The 19,418-nt window shown below is 35.9% G+C and overlaps 2 protein-coding genes across 6 annotated transcripts in view; one reads left to right on the top strand and one right to left on the bottom strand.

Moving 5' to 3' along the window:
* Positions 1-70: 70 nt before the first annotated feature.
* LOC116306327 (galanin receptor 2b) overlaps positions 71-19,418 on the bottom strand; it is a 36,665-nt gene continuing 17,317 nt past the window's right edge. For 4 of the 5 annotated variants that reach the window (XM_089029545.1, XM_089029543.1, XM_089029546.1 and 1 more), the window contains 3 exons: positions 18,033-18,119; positions 12,812-12,923; positions 71-3,017 (listed from right to left, as the gene is read on the bottom strand). In XM_089029545.1, coding sequence (XP_088885671.1) covers positions 1,628-2,704 — 1,077 coding nt within the window. In that variant the 5' untranslated portion in view covers positions 2,705-3,017; positions 12,812-12,923; positions 18,033-18,119 and the 3' untranslated portion in view covers positions 71-1,627. The remainder of the gene's footprint in view (positions 3,018-12,811; positions 12,924-18,032; positions 18,120-19,418) is intronic. The other variant, XM_089029547.1, reaches the window with a different exon arrangement.
* On the top strand, positions 4,621-9,784 carry LOC148911265 (uncharacterized). Its single transcript, XM_089029925.1, has 2 exons — positions 4,621-4,639; positions 4,856-9,784. The coding sequence occupies exons 1-2, from the start codon at positions 4,621-4,623 to the stop codon at positions 9,511-9,513; spliced, it is 4,677 nt and encodes a 1,558-aa protein (XP_088886051.1). The 3' UTR covers positions 9,514-9,784.

Genomic DNA, 19,418 nt, shown 5'->3' on the forward strand with positions numbered 1-19,418 from the left:
TTAATTATCGTGGTACTGTTATCAAGCGCTTATTAGCAGCGTTTTTTATAAATTCTTTGGCCGCCTGCGATCCATAATATCCAGAAGATAAGACACCTCAGTTTTGCAAAGTTCTCGATTCTGATTGGCTAACATTTTCTCTCAGATTAAGTATCGTATTTCTTACTCAAACGGTTTTAGTAAGTTGGCCTTTGAAAAATGGCAAAATGAAGTTCAATGGCGATTATATCTTTAATTGCTTTTCATTTTTCTTTCTTTTATTAATCTTTTTTTGACAATGAAAAAGTCGGGTGCTCAAAGTGCATGTTTGCACTAAATATACTTATTTCAATAAAGTTAGCCACCAAAAACCTAGAAAGCTGAGATCACTGAGCATCATGGGAAACTTTTCATATCAAAAAAGCATATATATACAAAGCTTTTTTAATACAAACTGCAGCTCGATGATGCTCAGAAAGGTGAGACTGTAACCGGTAAAAGATTCGCAAGTCCATGAACAGTTATCAAGCGGTTAAACGTGTAAAATGAATTTACCCATAATCCTTGTCGGCTTCAGCTTTATAGTTTTTCAGGTGACTAACTTTATTGAAATAATTAAGTGTATATTACGGAACCATATAAATATGTAATTTATATATTGTTATATACAAAGGCTGGCAATAGAGCATCTTAATCTCTTCACAATATTTCAAAATCTTTTAAGTTCATGCCATCCCAATTCCATACATGTCTCTATATTTTTCATCGGCAATGATTCAACTGAGAGGTAAAATAGTTTTTTCCCCATTATTATTCATAGCAATCGGCTCGTGTATTAATTCTGAATTTATAAACAACGGAAAGAGATATATAAGAACAACATATAAAAATTGCGGGTTTTCTTCTATAACCTAGAAGTATCTTGTAAACGTTGGAAAATGTTAAAATTGCAAGATTTTCAATTTTAAATCTTGGAAACGTAATATTTGCAAGTATTCAAAGGACTGCGTACGTGGGACGTGAGAACTGACTTCCTGTAGCCGCATGCATCAATCACAAGTTGTTGGATGGCGTGAACTTTTTTTTTTTACAAAGCCGGCGATATGAATAGAAAAATATGATAGTAGCAATAATTATAGTTCCAGATAGACGGGTGAGGTCAGCGGTGCCCTGACTTAAATTCAGCCCAGAGTTTGTTTCGCGCGACGGTTCGTATAGGAAATCAAATGGATTCGAGTGCAGTGGGAAAAAATATCACGATTGCAGTTTAAAAACAACATTTTCAAATTACTCAAGCCGGAGGCGATTGCAATTTTAAAATCTTGATTTAAGCTCCATAGTGATATCCTTTTCAAACTGCGCGACAACCCATTTGATTTTCTTTTAATAATGTGACCGTCAAAAAAAAATTGATAAAAAATGTTTTCTTTCTTTTTTTTTCTTTTTTTTTCTTTTTTTTTTTTTTTTTTTGGCACATTGATTTCGCTTTCTTGCAAAGTGATTTCAAAAAAATCTAAAAAAGTAGCAGACCATGGCCAATCACAATCGAGAATTGTTGATGGTCATATTATTAAATAAATTAGATCGAAGGGTTTTTCAACATTACCAGTGATTTAAGTCTATTCCTTCACTTTCTTAACTGAGAACGTTACAAACAGACATGGTCCTTGGAAAAGAAAACAGCAGAATCCCTATAATAATGATTACAAGAGCGTTCCTCAGCGCGACTCAATTCTCCTCCTTCCCTGACATTACCACCTCCCTTGCAAAATATCTTCTTGGCAACGGCCACAAATCCATCTCGGTAGTTTTGGCTTTGTAATGTGTAAAGTAATGGATTAATAGATGAGTGCAATGGCATCAAATATTTGATAACAACAGTCAACTTCTTCAGGTTTTGTAGTTGCTGTTTGCTGATCTTCTCGTGAAGACTAAAATTTAAGATCTGCAGAACACCGTAAGGTACAAACGCAATAAAGAATATAACGGTCACCGTAACCAGCAGCTTGACTAATTTTCTTTTGGCCACCAAATCTTCTGGAAGGGTTCCAGGGTTATTGGAATTCCAAATCGTATTACTAAAATATAATCCTGATATTATTTGCGAATAAGAGAAGGCAATAACGAGAAAGGGAATGATTGTCATGCTGAATACAATACAACCAACAGAAATAAGAAGGTCGTTTAAGTTCTGACCAGGCGTACACATCTGAGGAGACTGAGGGTCATACTTAATATAGATTAACATTGGCAACGCCATCGCCATGGATACCACCCATATAACGATGATGACATACAGTACATTATCAGTGGTTAGTCTGCGAGAGACTCTCATTGGCTTGACAAGCGCATTATATCTTTCCACGGAAAGCACAGTGAGGGTAAGGCCGGTAGCTAGAAGAGCCACGTTTGATAGTGTATTAGGAGCGATAACCTTACACATGAAGTTTGAAGCAACCACCACACTTCTCAAAGCCACGTGAATGGCAGTCAGAAGAAGAGTAACAATATCTGCAACCGCAACGTTCAACAGAAGAAAATTGGTTGTTGTTCTCATGGCGGGAATCATGCTAACAACCATGACAACGAAAGAGTTTCCAATGATTCCTAAACCAATGATGATAGATAAGATGACCAGTGATGCTGTGCCGTTATTTATACTGTGAACCTGAGAAGTGGAAGTGGAGTTCCATGTGTTATTTACAATACTATCGTTAACAAGCATTGTTAAAGAAATCCTTCTTCTTAAAAGACGTTAGTTGAAGGAAGAGAAGAAAGGATCTTTTTGGCCAACTAGCCGTTCTTTGACCACTTTGTTCTCTATGATACTCTCCAGTAACGATTATTATTCACCAAACAGTTTCCTTTGGTTAAATAAGATGATACTAAAAGAGATGGAGCAGAGGAAGTTTCTTTGATCAACCTGCTGCCGATCTGAGGAGACGGTGTTGAATGAATGAAGGGCACTCTATGATCATTGACTGCATCCTGTTGCAAGACAAACTGAAATTGGACTCGAGTCTTGTATATCACTGGATCTGAAAAAATTATTTAAATAATAAAATATTGTACAATTGTTTATTTAAATGTGGTTCACCATTTCTAATTGAATTGGTCAAATGTAGGATCACAAATAGATGTAAACTGATGTTATATAAAATATAGAAGAAACTAAATGGGAAATGGGAGAAAGAAGTATGTATAGGGAATTAGGAGGCGTATGTTTATGACGTACATAAAGGTTATGACAGACCTATTCATGTAAAGTTTACAATGCATGAATAAAATAAGGTAGAACTGTCAAGAAAAATAAACAAATTATCAAAGTACCCGAGAAAAAGGTATAATTAGTGTGAGATGGCTGTGATAGTACAATTATTCTTAACCGAAAAGTGAGCCGCAATTCGTTAAGTAAGCCCGGGGCAATCAAATCCAAAACAAATATAAAGAAGATAAATAATGACGTAAGTTGACTCCTTGATTCTTCCTGAACTTGAACAAACAAAAACCTTTGATTAACTTTGCAATATCTATAGACCATTATTGAAAGCGACAGCTTTGGTTGAAGCAAATGTCTCTCTGACAAACTGACACGTTTTCCTTTCATACTGCATTTACTTTAAAGATAACGCCACGATATGATGTTATGCACGATGAACAGATGGTCGAATTTCGGAAACGTTTTGCCATAACTATATTCATAATTTGAGGAGAACATATCGAGAAGGCTGTCCTGCACAAAAGAGATATAGTGATATATAGCATTCTTGGTAATCAGGGATTAGAAGATATCCAAATACATTATTTTTGTCTTTCTTTCCTTTTCTCTCTTTCTTTTTTATTTGCTTTCTTTCTTTATTCAATAATAAACAAAAATAAATGGGATATAGCAGTGGCATTTCTACAGAGTAGCTATTCATCCACTGTCATTCCAATGGGAATTTAGGAGTTGATTTTTGTGGAGGGAAGAAAGCCGGGGAACCCGGAAAACTCTCGAAGCACAGGAGAGAACCAACCGAAACAACTCTACTCACATACGACACCGAGCTCAGCGGGACTCGAACCCGGGTCGCACTGGTGAGAGGCGAGCACTATTCTCTTTTATTCGTTTAAGTTTAATGCCTGTCATGTTATACGTTTCATGGATATCTAAGAGTTTTTTCTTTTTAAATCTTTCGAAAAGCATATTATTATCGACTGTCACGAATTTCATCTTCTACTAAGTACTTTTCCCCGAACATTTTCAGCAAGACACCATCTATTAGTCCATGGGCCAGGGCTCGACCATGGTAACACTAAGGGGGACAAATTGTGAGTTATGCCAGGTTAAAGGTCACCTAAAGTTGTTTCAAAATTTATATGATAGCATTCCTAAAAGAGTAGCTTTGTGGCATTTTTTGTAACATCAGATTATTGAAAAATATCGATTTAGCATGAAAACGAGGCTGGGATAGATTAATTTATAAAAATAGCTTTGCATGGTTTTAAGCTCGATATTTATTTATCACATGTTAAAACAATAGAGCTACTATATATTATTACATTTAAAAGCTGGCTTACTTTGAAATTACTTATAAAAATGATTAAAAAAGGAAGAAAATATATTTGCTGATCCGCAAAGCATTTTGGGTAATTTTCAAGATGGCGGACTATTTGTGTGGTAAGTAGAGTAGAATTTTCAGCAAAATCAGCTCAATTAAACACTTTTAAAGACTACGAAAATGAAGATACTGATAATACAGATATTTCTAACAATGTTAGAAATCGGAATTTGCATTTTTTCAACAGATTTGAAGCTTTGTCTTGTCGATTTTATAGTCCTTACATACCTTAAAGAGACGTAAAAGCATTTTTGATTTTCTTTCTTGTACAACAGATCTTAAAAAGTGTATTATTCATTGTACTGATGATAATAGTCAAAATTTAACTTCCCCCAAAGACCTCGGATCTTGGAAAACATTGCTAAAGGCTGCAGAAATTCGTAATCACAAAGCAATTCTTGATGTGGCTAGGGATACTAACGAAGGAGAAATACCGGCAAACGTTATGTATCATAGAAAATGCCGAAGTATTTTTACTCTGAAAAGAGATCTTGAAAACCTTTCTCGATCAACTGAAGATGCTGATGATGTGCAAGAGCCTGAGCAAAAGAGATACGCAACTAATAGACAACCATCAAGCTCGAGTAGGACATACGAGGAGATATGCATTTTTTGTGAAAAGAAAAGTAAATATTTAAAATCTTCAAGAAATCGAGAGCGTTTGATTCAGTGTAGAGATTTGCGTGCTGATGACTCCATTAGAACAATTGCTAAAGATGACACTAAGATAATTGCCATCGTAAGCCGTGAACTAGTAGCCGCCGAAGCTTGTTACCACCGTTCATGCTATCGAGATTATACTCGCCCTGCTAAAGTGAGCAATTCAAATGAATTTCAAGACGGGGATGAAGTTGTTGATGTTGATGATTGGTATAAGGACATTGAGACTCAAGCTTACGAAAAGCTTTTCGAATTCATACGTTCTTTACTAGAGAATCCAAGATTAATAAAGTTGGTTGACCTTAGAAACTTACTAATTTTCCACATGAACTCAATGGGCGTTACCGAAATTACTGAGTCAACCAAGAAATACATCCGCAGAAAATTGGAATTTGAGTTTGGCAGTCTTTTGCAGTTTGAGGACCTTCTTGACAACAATAAGCTGTTTGTTATTCCTGAAAGTCTCTCAAAACGTGAATTGGCTAAGGAACTGGCAAAACTTGCGCAACAACAAGAAGATATAACTATGCCATCAAAGATCAAACAAATTCAGGAAGCTAGTCTATATATTCGGAATGGTATTTTGTCAAATAACAATACAGATGTGTCGTGGCCTCCAAAACCTTCAGAACTCTGTCAGAATGCAGTAAACATACCGGAAGAACTCAAGACTTTTCTTTACACTGTTTTGACTGGGAATACTGAGATTCCAACTGAATACCCTCAACGACTGGAGCGCCTAATCAGTTCTTATGGACAAGATCTTATTTATGGTGTGAGCGGTGGAAAAGAGAAACCCCCTAAACAGATATTGCTACCTTATGCAGTCAAATCTTTGACTAACAATGTTGAGGTCATACAGATGTTAAACAGATGCGGACATGGTATTGCCTACTCGCAAGTCGAGGAAATAAACACAGCACTTTGTCTTAAAAAAATGGCATCAACGCCCAACAATGACGTTCCGCTGCCCGAAGATATACAGCCGTATATTGAGACAACACTTGGCTGGGACAACATTGATCGATTGGAAGAAACGTTATCTGGAGGAGGAACTTCTCATCGAGTAAATGGTATTGTCGTTCAGGCCAGACGTTTTGGTCCAAATCTTCCTGCACAGCCAGAATTTGAGATTGCAAGAACAAAGAAAAGAAGCATTGAGCCTCTGCAGCGCGCTGAGATTCCTCCATATAACGCCGGAGATCGTTGTGGCCCTCGAGCAAGGAAATATGTTGAAGTCACTTCTGAAGAATTGATGGCAAATGCAAGAAAGAAGAATCTGATTTGGATTTTAGTACGACTCCATGCAAGAGAAAGACAGAGAGCAAGTAGCTGGACTGGTTTTAACATTTCCATCCGCAATAAAGTAGAAGTCACAAAAGACAACATAGGATATTTACCAACTATCAACTCACCTGCTACAGACATGGCAACGGTCCATGAAGTACTAGTACAATCTTTGAAGATAAAGAACCAGCTCAAGTTGAAAAGTATCGTCCTTGTGTTTGACCAAGCGCTGTACGCAAAAGCAACTGAAATTCAATGGAAACATGACCAACGATTTAAAGATATCGTACTAAGGATTGGAGTGTTCCATACAGCTTGCACCTTACTGTCTATCATTGGCAAACGCTTTCAAGATGCTGGGCTTAGAGATCTATGCATCGAGGCAGGTGTGATAGCAGAAGGTTCTGTCTCAGGAGTCATGGATGGCCGTAGATACAACCGTGCAGTTAGATTCCACAAACTAATGTACGAAGCACTTATGAGGTTGATATGGAAAGGCTTTCGGTCATGGATCGAGGAAAACCACAAGGAATCAAATAGGAAAGTTGATGCTTTCTTCAATGGACTTGAGACACTTTACGACAATGTTTGTGAGGCAGAGTTCAATAAACAAATGGGAAGTTCTAGTTTTGCTGAATTCGTTAAGCTCTATGACATGTATATAGACTTTCTACGAAAGCATAATGGTCAGCTCTCTGAATTTTGGATGTCATATATTGACATTATGGAGATCCTTCTGGGACTTTTAAGAGCATCAAGAGAGGGTAACTGGGAGCTTCATATCTCTTCTATCAGGGGAATGGTTTCGTGGTGCTTTGCGTATGACAATATAAATTACGCCAGATATTTATCTGCTTACTTGCTAGAAATGTCCCACCTCGAAGAAGATCACCCAGATGTAATAGAGTACTTTAGAGCCGGTGGCTTTTCTGTACAGATTGGTGACGACAATCCATTTGGAAGAATACCCGTAGATCAAACCGTTGAAGAAACCGTTAATAAAGATACACAGACTGCTGGAGGAACCAAGGGATTCAGCTTGAAACCTGGTGCTGTGAGAAAGTACTACTTAGTTGCAGAATTTCGAAGCATATTTATGCGTCAGCTTAAGGATATGCTTCATCTGAACACAGCAAGCAGAAAACACACTGATCTTCAACCAAGTAGGATGGCAAAAGATGAAGCAGATGTAAATGCATTACTCTTATTGCTAGAAGAAAGCTGGATAAATCCTTTTAACAGTAATCAACAGGATCTTGTTTGTTTATCTACCGGTAAACTTGCGACTCCAGAAATTGCCAAAGATTTGATTCAAGCCAAAGCTCTTGGTGAGGAAGCATACAAGTCATTTAGAGAAAACCGACTGGAGTCTAATCCACCAAAGTCTAATTTCTATGATAAAATGACCAAGCTCCAACTGAAAACATTTGGAAATCTGTCCAAGAAGATGAAAGTCGGAGGAGGAACAAGCAAGGAAGTTATAATAAAGGCAGATAGAGCTTTATTTGCACAGATGCTGATCATTGCTGAGAACAGAAAGCTGAATATAAGTGATGTCCTTTGTCACCCACTTGGACCCCTACCTTGGTCTCTGGCATCTGCTGATGGATCGTTAAGGAAAACAAATAAATCATCTCTGTTAAACGACCTGAAGAAGAACATACCAGCGGCAAATACCATTCCACAGCCAAGTGCACGAATTATTGATGGGATGTTTTTTGTTCAGAAAATGAAAGTTGACCAGAAGACATTTGGTGACGTAGCTGAAAGTCTCATGTCTATGATCCTAAATGAAGGAAACGAAAGCGAACGTATCGATGTTGTCTTCGATGTTTACAAGGATGAATCGATCAAAAATGCCGAAAGAGAAAAGAGGGGTTCTGAAAGTGGACACGAGTTTAAAAACATCAAATCAGATCATAAGATTCGTCAGTGGTCCAAATTTCTAGCAAGTTCCAAAAACAAGTCCCAACTTATTAAGTTTATTTCAGAAGAATGGAGAAAGGAGAAGTATCAGGAAAGATTAGCTGAACAATCAAAGACTATCTTTGTAACAACAGAAGACCACTGTTATGAAATCACTTCATCAGGTTCAGCAGAATGGGAGGACCTTCGATCAAATCATGAAGAGGCTGACACAAGAGTTCTATTCCATGCAGCAAATGCAGCATCGGCAGGCTACGAAGCAGTTGTGATTAGTTCAGAAGATACCGACGTATTTGTTCTCTGTTTGGCTTTCAGTAGTTATATTCCATGCTCATTGTACGTGAAATGTGGCAAGAAGATTCGAACAACGTACATTGACATTTCAAATGTAGCTCGAATGTTAGGATCGCAGGTATGTACGTCTCTTCTCGGTTTTCACGCCTTTACAGGCTGTGACAGTGTCAGTGCTTTTGCGGGAAAAGGAAAACTAGCTGCATTCAAAATGCTGAAAACAAACAAATTGTACCAAGACCTATTTCACCAAATTGGAATGCAGTGGGATTTCACAGACGACGTGTTCTCAAAGATACAAGAATTCACATGCAGAATGTACAGCTCCAATCCTGGAACCAAAGAAGTAAATGAGCTTCGTTATAGATTATTCTGTGTGAAGAAAGGGAAACTAGAATCGCAACAGCTACCGCCCTGCGCTGACTGCTTAAAACTCCATACACAACGTGCAAACTACCAAGCAGCCATCTGGAGAAGAAGTCTGCAAGGCTGCCCTAACGTTCCATCACCTATTGGACACGGGTGGATTCACGAAGACAACAAGTTTGTAATCAAATGGATGAGCGGTGAACCAGCCCCCACAGCTGTCCTAGAATTCCTTTCCTGCTCTTGCTCACGCTCATGTAAACCATCAAGCTGTATGTGCATTATAAATGGCCTGAAGTGCACTGATATGTGCAAACTACGTGACTGTGACAATCGTGTAGAAGATGAAGATCTCGAAGATGATGAATGTTCAGAAGAAGAAGAGGATGATGAAGACAATTAAAGAGGCCATTAACAGTAAGTTTGTATAGAGTCAGACGTTTGATATTGAAAAATAGGCTACGCGAAGAACAATATAAATGTATCAAATATATTTTCCAACTATTCTTTCCCTTTAAAGCACATAAATCACAAAATAACTTGTTGCCATGGTAACTACGATATTCTAAAACTCCCTAGAGTAGCTCATGTTGAGCTTACTGAATACCTTGTCTATCATTTTGAAATGATTGCATATACATTTCAGGCCTTATAATAAACTTGAATAGCTGGAATATTAGTATTATCTAAATTTCGATTTTAATTGAGTGACGTCATAATATCACGTGATTTCAGCACTAAAGCTACTCTTCTGACATTGCTATCACTGAAAACCATAAAGTAGAGGGTGCAAGCTTTCCAAAAATGTATGATAGCATTTGTCCCCCTGACTGTTACCGAAGACCTTATTTTTGGGGGCCTGGCCCATGGACTATATTGACAATATCCTCAAGGCTTAGCTCCCTCCCGTGCTGGGCTCAGCACTAACTCCACCACAAAGCTACATTGAATGCTACTTTATCAAAATTATATTTGCAATTTAAAATACCTTATCCAAGGAATGTGCCATGATATTTCAACCAACCTTAACTGTATCTGCATGATCTTTGTTCCTCTGATAGGCTGCTTGCTACTAGGCATTTGGAGGTAGACAGTTTCTAGGACATTCAGATCCAAGGGCGGATCCGGGGGGGAACGATGCTTTTTTTATATTGTTTTCCGTCGTTTTGAAGGAAGAAACTCAATTACACCCCCCCCTAAACTCAATTAGCCCCCCCCCCCAATTTTGGCTGGATCCGCCCTTGAGATTGGAGAGCATTTTTTTTTCAGTTCAATTCTCCTTGCTGTTGTGGTAATTAGTGTACACTTTACCTTACTAAAGCAAAATCACTTAAAATCAATTGAACTCCCTCGTGACGTAAACGATAACAGTCAAATTCCAATAAGCCTTTTCATAGTTTAAGAATCGATTCTACTGCGCATGCAATTTTTTCCCGAATTTCTCACCTTCTTTTGTTTAATTAAGAACAAAAAAAGGTTTAGACAAAAGAAGGTGAGAAATTCGGGATAAAATCGCATGCGCAGTGGAATCGATTCTTAAACTATGAAAAGGCTAATTGACGTTTTAAACGGTACAGTAAATTAAAGTGTCCTTTTCTTTTCTAGTTTTTCAATATTCCATTGTTCTGTCGGATCTCTTATTGTTCCCATCTTTTCACCGGATACATATGAGACAGACAAAGAGCAAAACTCTTCAGTGACTTTATCAACATAATACATGTTACATCGATTCCAAAAATATACCTTTTACATTTGAGAGTGTTTTAAAATGTACTACATGTAGCAGCATGAATATATATTGGCATAAAGGACACGGAACGTGCGTGCCAATGTATATATACGTATATACAGCATTCAGAAACTCAAAGGAGACCGACAACATTTTCTTAATAGGTTCAAGACACTTGGGCACTACCTTTCCTTTGAGACAAATTACTTAGGAAAATTTAAAAGATATTGCTGTAGTTTTCAGCAATAGTTATTCTTGTTTTAAGATATCAAGCAGTTTTGTATCGTTATACTGACATGCGGTAATGGACCATGAAGCTATAGACATCGAGAGAGTGAGGATGGAATAACAATGAGGCCTTATCCATTAAACAGTAGTAACATGAAATGATTTTAAGTGAGATTACAATAACTGCTTGAAAATGAATGGATAAATTGATTTACACTACACTTGAACAAAAAAAGAAAAAAAGAAAACCAAACAAACAAATAAATACTCCTCTAATATCTCTATAACATATAGAGATAATATAATGTTTAATTTATTATATATCTAATATCTCTATAGTAAGGTGTAGTCTTTCAAGGTGGACATCATTTGTTGGTTTGAATCAAAGCTATGATTAAACACAAGTACTTCAAGTAATACGACCGAGTATGTTGAGTCTAGTTCCAAGAGTTTCGTAACGTGATACCGAGAGTCCTGTCATGATTTTTATTCCATATTATCAATGATCGTCATCATGAACTCTCAGAGCTCTACCTGGATCTTGTAGAGAATGATAAAGTACCGCTAACACTCTCACACACTTCCCGGCAGCACAACACATCATAAAGGTGCCGGTTGTTTAACAATAAAGGTTTGGTTTACTTATCCTCCTTGGATTGAAAAAAAAGAAGGAAACTGAGTTTCTGCTTTCAATAATTAGTACTTAAATACTGATTTATTTACTAATAATAAAATGGGAAATCTCTGTGAAAAGTAAGGAATGGACAAATAATTGGAAATTTAATATTTTTAATATCGATATAGGATTTACCTTTTATATATTATGTATTGGTTTACGCATGCTTCTTTGAATTGCCCGCGAAAATTAAAATTCGAGTAGTGATATCCTTCCGAACGAACACCACATTTATATTGATCTACCTAAATCATTAAGGCAAATCAACCGCAAGATTTCCTATAATATATGAGATATTCTATCGAAATAAATGAAGGGAAGAAACCATATCTCGATATTCATAAGAGAACGGAACTTCGAAACAAGCCATTTACTTTGGCGCTTGACACATGTCGTTGATTTCTTTCAAAACCAATATACAAAGTTGTTGTAGATAAAGTTTGAAAAGGGTTATTTTCAAATGTAATTTATGTTTCTTCAAGCAATTTTTTTTTCGGAAAAAAAATTCCAAGCTCCGGTGGTTGTTGAGAGTTTAAGATTCTCGTTTACGGCAAACGTGAAACGTCAGTTGACCATTACAAAAATCTTTAAAATTAGTGAAAACGAATCGCAAAAAAAGTAGTAAATAAAAATAAGTATATGTGTCTTTGCCGGGAAGGTTTGCAAAAGGTAAAGTGAAATGTAGGGAAACGATGAAAACGTGGTCACGTTTGCCGTTTGCGGGAAGGAAAAACGGGAATCTTAATCTGCCTAATACTAGGCTACCGGAGGCGTGACCAAAATCATTTATATTTGGAAATGACCATTTGACGCAACATACAATTTTATACAATTTTGTATAAACTTTATACTGTAAATATCTAAATAAATATGGCGAAATGAATAGATAAATAACAACCGGAACAGCCATTTCACGGTAACTTTGCATTTTCAAACAACGCCCCTTGGTTTCTAAAAACCCGCATTAAGCGATTTTTTTTTACTGTGAGAGTGTTCTTAATATGGATTGTGACAACGATTAACAAATATCGTTTGCAACATATTTCATTAGCTAAAAATGCTACTTACCTTTAAATTGATTATTTCTTATGCTGATTGAGTTGATTATGTTAACACGATTTTGCGGATAGGTCAGCGGTCAAGAGGAACTTCCTCGGCAACCTTGAGTATTGTTTGCTCTCTTGAAGTAAAAAAGAGAGACAAAGAAAGAAAAAAACAAATGTAAATCAATCGAAATCTTATTACGAATATCAACAATAAATTATCATTATGTTCTGTTAAAAGGTTTTTTTCATAAACGAAAATCTGAAACAGTCACCTTTATTTTTTTAAGTAAACTGGGGTAATTGCAGTCAGGATTAATTGTCCATCTCATTAATGACTATAGCTTAATGTGTTTAAATGACTGCGGATAAAATGCGCCGAGATGCACATAGAAAAGCTGCTCGCTGACTTAGTAGCTTCAGAGCGGTGTGAGAAAAAAACAAAATCGATCAAAAATATTTGTAATGAGTTTGTTCAAGTGGTTGACACAATGCAACAAAATCATCTATAAAGTTAGAATATTATTATTATTTTTATTATTAAATAAACATCTTTGTTATTTTTACAAGATAATAAAGATATATACTGGACAAGCTTAACCTTGGTAGTCTGAATGTTAGGTTAAGGACGGAGCATTAGATAGATGATGGGGGAGGGGGGGTTGCTTAAATCTAAAAAAGTATATCGAGCAAGCACTTAAACCTCAAAAAAAATATCGTGCAACCTCTTTTGCTAGAAGAAAAATATCTAACTGTACGCAAAAAAATAACGTGCAAGGGTTGAGCCAAAAAAATAATTATCATGCAACCAAAATTCCTGCAACTCCCCATCAATTATCTAATGGTTCATTCCTTAATTCGAAAGAGGTTTGTCCAAACAGACTTAAGACTACGCACATGGTTAACATACTGGACTTGCTAAATCCGTCACACAAAAATACGGCATTCAAGTGAATAAATTCTTATCCCTAAAGGTTATATTGCATAACACTAAGCCGCAGTTTTCAATCTAGTGTTTTTCTAGGCTTGCCGCGTGCTATGAAAGTAAATAACCAAATGTTGGTAGACATACGTACGATAATTACGCAGGAAAATCGAATATATTAGGAAAATAATGCCAACCTGAAGTATCGAATTCAAACACAGATGGGTGAAAATGAGTGAATGAAAATGGAAAAAAGAAAGCCAGTACCTTTCTTGGCCTCGTAAACAAATGTACAACTGCCGTCTGCAGTATCCAAAGCTGAGTAACTTATCCCTAACCTGAGTTTCTACAAATAGACATTATTATTCACGGAACACTTTTGTAGAGAATATGAATTCATCGAGCTCACGTCTCACGTCTGTCTGTGTTGGTTCCAGAACATCTACTACAAGACCTGGAATACCGAAATGCATGATGGACTAGGTTCGTGTGGGATGGTCAAACGATACCGTCTAATCCTCGGTGGTTTTTACCTCGGTTTGATTTTTACTCCTTTTCTTTTTCATTTCTTTTCTTTTCCTCTTTACACCTTTAATTATTATTTTCTTCTTTTATATCTTTCTCTTAAGAATCCGAAAAAGACAAGAAAGCCATTAAGGGGAATAAGATTAACAAAAACAAAGAAAGTAATTAGAGAATACGGTGAAGAGAATAGAGGAAGGAAGAAAGAAACAAATAACTTAAAACATGTAGTTTTGATAAGGAAGTATTTAGTTATGGCGAAAGGTCCACTTGTATGTTTAGCTAAACCAGATAACGAGTAAATACCAACAAATAGCTCACTAGACGCAACGACTTACTGTCATGACGCAAATTTCACATTGTATCAAACTGCCATCACAAAGCACGCCTATGGCTTACGTTAAAGTTACATTGGTTTTACTGACTTTTTTCTAGCTACTAAGCTGTAATATTTTCTTGCTCCGATTAAAATTGTTTCAGTCAAGGAAATAAGAAGCGGAAATAGAATAGTCCTATTACTTGAAAACATTTGACAATAATGGGTGAGTGTTGATGAATACTCCTTATTGCTATCTTCCATTATGAGACAATACCTTCCAATACTGTCACACGCAACCACACACACACACACACATACATATATTTATATTTAGGGAGTGACACGCTCACACAGGCATCGAAAATACCTGTAAATGGGAATTCAAATCCAATGTATTTCTGCGCATGAGATAATAAGACTTAGAATCTTCCAGTGGTTACTGCAGGTCACGATCTAATCAGAAATGCTATCACACTTAAAATGCAAACTTTGCCATTAATCTCGTACTAAATGAAAGAGTGACAGATTTTCTTTGCATCATCACCAAAAGCTATTAAGCTATAAGCTGCTGAACATAGCAAAAGACGTAGGAGTTCATAGAGATCTTTGCAACTTGAATCCACTTATTTTACCAAGAATTTATTGGCATTGGTTCAGACATCAATACAGAGAGACGAAAATCAACGGGCTTTGCCGAAAACAAATATTTTCATCCCGACGGCCATTGCAAATGAATCATTCAGCTATGGAATAATGAAATAATACTGAACTCAGAGATCTTGTCTAGGAGGTTTGTAATCCATGTCTGAATGAAAAGACGAAACGAAAACTAAGCTTTATCGGTGAATTGGCAGTTAATCCCTAAAACAAAGTCATTGGTTTAATACTAAGACATTGTAAATGTTGATTGTAAGGTTCCTTGATGTCCAAGGTGATTATTTTAGAAGAGTTCATTTATCATCAACTGATTCATCTTGCCTGGGGGACAAATGATAATCGCTCAGCTAACGCAATAAACTGAATCTCCTATTCAATTTGTTCCGTTGCTCGTCGGTTTGAAGTAAGAGAGAATTCTTTTCGTATTCAAGCAGTGAGCGCCAAAAACTATTTCTTGAAGAAAGGCTGTTGTACAAGGCTAAAATCTTGTTATTCAGAAAGCTTAACTTGTTTGGAAGTGGAGATGACCGATGAAAGTGAACATTGGCTTTTCCCAGAACATTGACACAGCACAGTAAATGCCGGAGTGAGAATGCAATAACCTCTGGGCCCCAGGGTATAATGACTATGGAACGAAATTTGATTTAAAAAAATAGACAATGTTAATAAACAAATTAATTTGGCATAAAATTTTTAATTTCATTATGGATTATGTATTTTTAATTAAGGGTTCGTTGTGACGCGTGTCGCAATATCGATTTACTAATGTAAATATCTACACGATATTTTTTAACATAATATTGTCTGCATTGAACTCAAAAAAAAAAAAAAAAAAAAAAAAAAAATCACTTCAAATCATCTTTGGGTAGGTATTTCACAAAAGACGATATTTATAATAAACTATTGGATCCCAGTTTCGATTGCATTTTAGATGTCCTTGCAACTGAACTCGAGTCAAAAGTTTGTGGTTTTTCTTAAGTAAACCTGTGAACAAGTATATAGTGGTGCCTTTAACATATCAATAATATTTACCTATGTATTCTTTCTGCGGTTTCTTTAAACTCTTTCAAGATCAGAGACTAGGTGAACGTTTTCTACCAAGTTCCACTTAAAGCACATTCAATCGACAGAGATCTTAGTAAACTGCTTGAAACTAAAACCTCGTTAAGAAGATAATAACGATTCGGTGATGGTGTAACGTTTGATGATAGAACCAAGTAAATATGATAGATAGCTCACCCCCTTACTTACGTATATGGGGGATGTGAATTTTTCGTATCACGTTTAACACGAAACAAAAGGGAAAATCTGATCATCTGTCATAATCGATGGAAATGATTACAATACCTCAATAACAATTCTAACAATTTCATTCAATTATTCTACTCAATAAGATTGATCGGATTTTTATTTAGCTCAGGAAAAGACGTAATTTACGCTGTTTAGCACATCAAAGCTTTCTTTAACCAACGATTAACGAATCATCCATTCAGGCTTTTAAGTAATGATATATGGAGGTCAGAACGGAAACAATGATTCTACTGCTTCAGTAAAAACGTCACTTAATTGGTTTCTTAATCTATTCACCATAACGGAAGTAGCACACATCTAAATATATCTCAGCTGCAGATGATATTTTCCTGGCGTAGTTTAGTTTATCAACTGCACGCATCACTACCGCTGACCAGTCATTCAACACAATAACCACATTTAGCTTTTCTTTTGCTATGAAATAACTAATAGCTGATGTGCAGACATGTATTTTAAATGAATGCCTAAAAAAATTGATTGCCTTGTTTTAATTTCCTTTATTTTGAAAAGAAATGTTCTTCTAATTATTTGTCTTTCATGTAGTGTTCTGTTAGGGCTGAATGCTGAATAAGATGAGCTATAATGACGTAATCATTTGTTTGATAAGATATTATTGGGTTTGAGAGACAAACAATCTTAGGCACTTCTTAATTAATATGAGGGGGAAGATGAATGTTGAAGGATATTAAAAATATCCATCACAAATAGAACTGGAATACTTTATTCATTTATTTATTCATATTGTTTTTCATTTCTGATATTTGTGGTTTGACTATTTTTGAAAGCAGTCGAATGTCAAACTCTGTCATTATTTATTTTATGACAAAATATTTCGCTTTCCATTCCTCTCGAGTATAATCAAATTCAGTTTACGGCATGAAAATACAGCGCCAAGCCAAAAATTAAATATTGAAAAATTTCAATTAAAACTGAAGAAAGAAAAAACTGAAAATCTTAATAACTTGGTTAATTTTTTTTTTTCAGTTTTAAATTTATTTTACGTACGTCGATCAGTCAGAATTTTTTCAGTCTCAAAAGCCGGCAAAAACTCACTTTTGAGTTTTCGATGACAGATTCGAATGCCAAATTAGTAGTTGAAGGAAGGAGGAAAATCAGAGCTGAACCTTGAGAAAAACCCTTGAAGCACTGGAAACAACAAACAACACTACTCGCGTTGCTTTTTAAGTCCGTTATAAATATTGTATAGCAAAATATACAGATCATTCAATTTAGTAAAGTACTTTTTTGTGCTCGAGTATATGAGTCGAAGCGAGCCAATAAATTATGTCAAGTGGAAAGGAACTATAGAAAGAGCTTGATGAAGAAGTGAAGATTAGATAAGAAACATACGTGATCATAACTGTGACGGAAAAAAAAGAAAAAAACGGTACCACGCACCTGCTGTACTAGTGCACGGTTGACTGACTTTTACATGTAGAATATGCTAAAAGTAGTCATTGTTTTGCGATGAGATAAACACTAACAAGTTTTTCAATATTTTGAATGTCTCACCTCAGTTTATTTTTCTTGCTTTCCTCTTTTGCCTTTTCGTTCCTTGCAGTTCACAATCCCCCAAGGAAGAAAAGATTCCTAAATGAACTGAAGTATTCGGTGGTACTGATCAATAAATGATTCGGAAACGTGTGAGTTAAATATGCATATTAGTTTTATATGGAATAGAAAAACCTATTAATGCTATGGCGACGCACTTACACAAAAAGTATTAATAAGTAGTCTCATTATTGTGGTGAGCTTCAGACAAGCTGTTGGTAATAATAAGTGGTTTGCAGAATGAAAATATACGAGACATGGCCATAAAAAAATTGAATTCATAAATGTGCAGTCTAGAAAATAACAAAATTAGGTGTTTTGAAACCATTTGGAAGCAGCTGTGCATGGTCATTATTGATGTAATGTAATAATGAACCATTCTGACATGTTCAATGCCTTCTCGTCTCACAATAAGTAAAAAATGATATTAGACTTGTTGAACATTTATCTTGTTATTTATATATTATTGACTATTTTATTTTGGGTAATATTTGTGATATATCCTTCCTATACCACGTGATAATCCTAATATTCAGATGCTAGCATTTGATTGGATAATATTTATGAATATTAATTTTAATCAGATGATGTCATGTACGTAATACATTAATTATTAAGACATGACAGCGTATGATCCTAGACATAAAACAATCGACTTGTGTTGCATTGCCAAGAACTCTTCAAAGTTGAAATGAAGATCTTCTTTATTGGGGCGTTCTTGCACACTAACTCTAGCATCAAATCTTTTAAGTGTAGCGTTAAGACTAGAGATTTTATCATCGGCTGCTTTCTAGTTGGTTAATTATTGTTACTTTGATATTTGGCATTTTGGTAATTCCACAGTGGCTTCCTCATCCGCTGAATTCCAATAAGAATTTAGAAGCCGATATTTTCAGAGGGAGGCAAAACCGGAGAACCCGGAGAAAAACTCTAGAAATTCTCCCGATATTGACGTGATTGAGAGCCTTCAGCTGTGGTAGTTATGGTAGTCGTACGTGTGTTATTATTTTTAATTATAAAGCACATTTTGGATCCTATATATAAAGCATTATTATTACTATTATTATTTAGCAAGGCTAAAATGCATGTTGTGGCTTTGTGGTTGTTGTTGTGGTTGTTGTGGTGGTTGTTGTTGTGGTTGTTGTGGTGGTGGTGTTGTGGTTGTTGTTGTGGTGGTTGTTGTGATGGTTGTTGTGGTGGTTGTTGTGGTGGTGGTTGTAGTGGTGGTTGTGGTTGTTGTTGTTGTAGTTGTTGTTGTGGTGGTTGTTGTTGTGGTTGTTGTGGTGGTGGTGTTGTGGTTGTTGTTGTGGTTGTTGTTGTGGTGGTTGTTGTGGTGGTTGTTGTGGT

This window comes from Actinia tenebrosa, unplaced genomic scaffold, assembly GCF_029948245.1.
Source record: "Actinia tenebrosa isolate PJP-AT-01 unplaced genomic scaffold, QUT_ActTen_1.0 PGA_scaffold14__42_contigs__length_11649687, whole genome shotgun sequence".
In the NCBI taxonomy this organism is placed as follows: Eukaryota; Metazoa; Cnidaria; class Anthozoa; order Actiniaria; family Actiniidae; genus Actinia; species Actinia tenebrosa.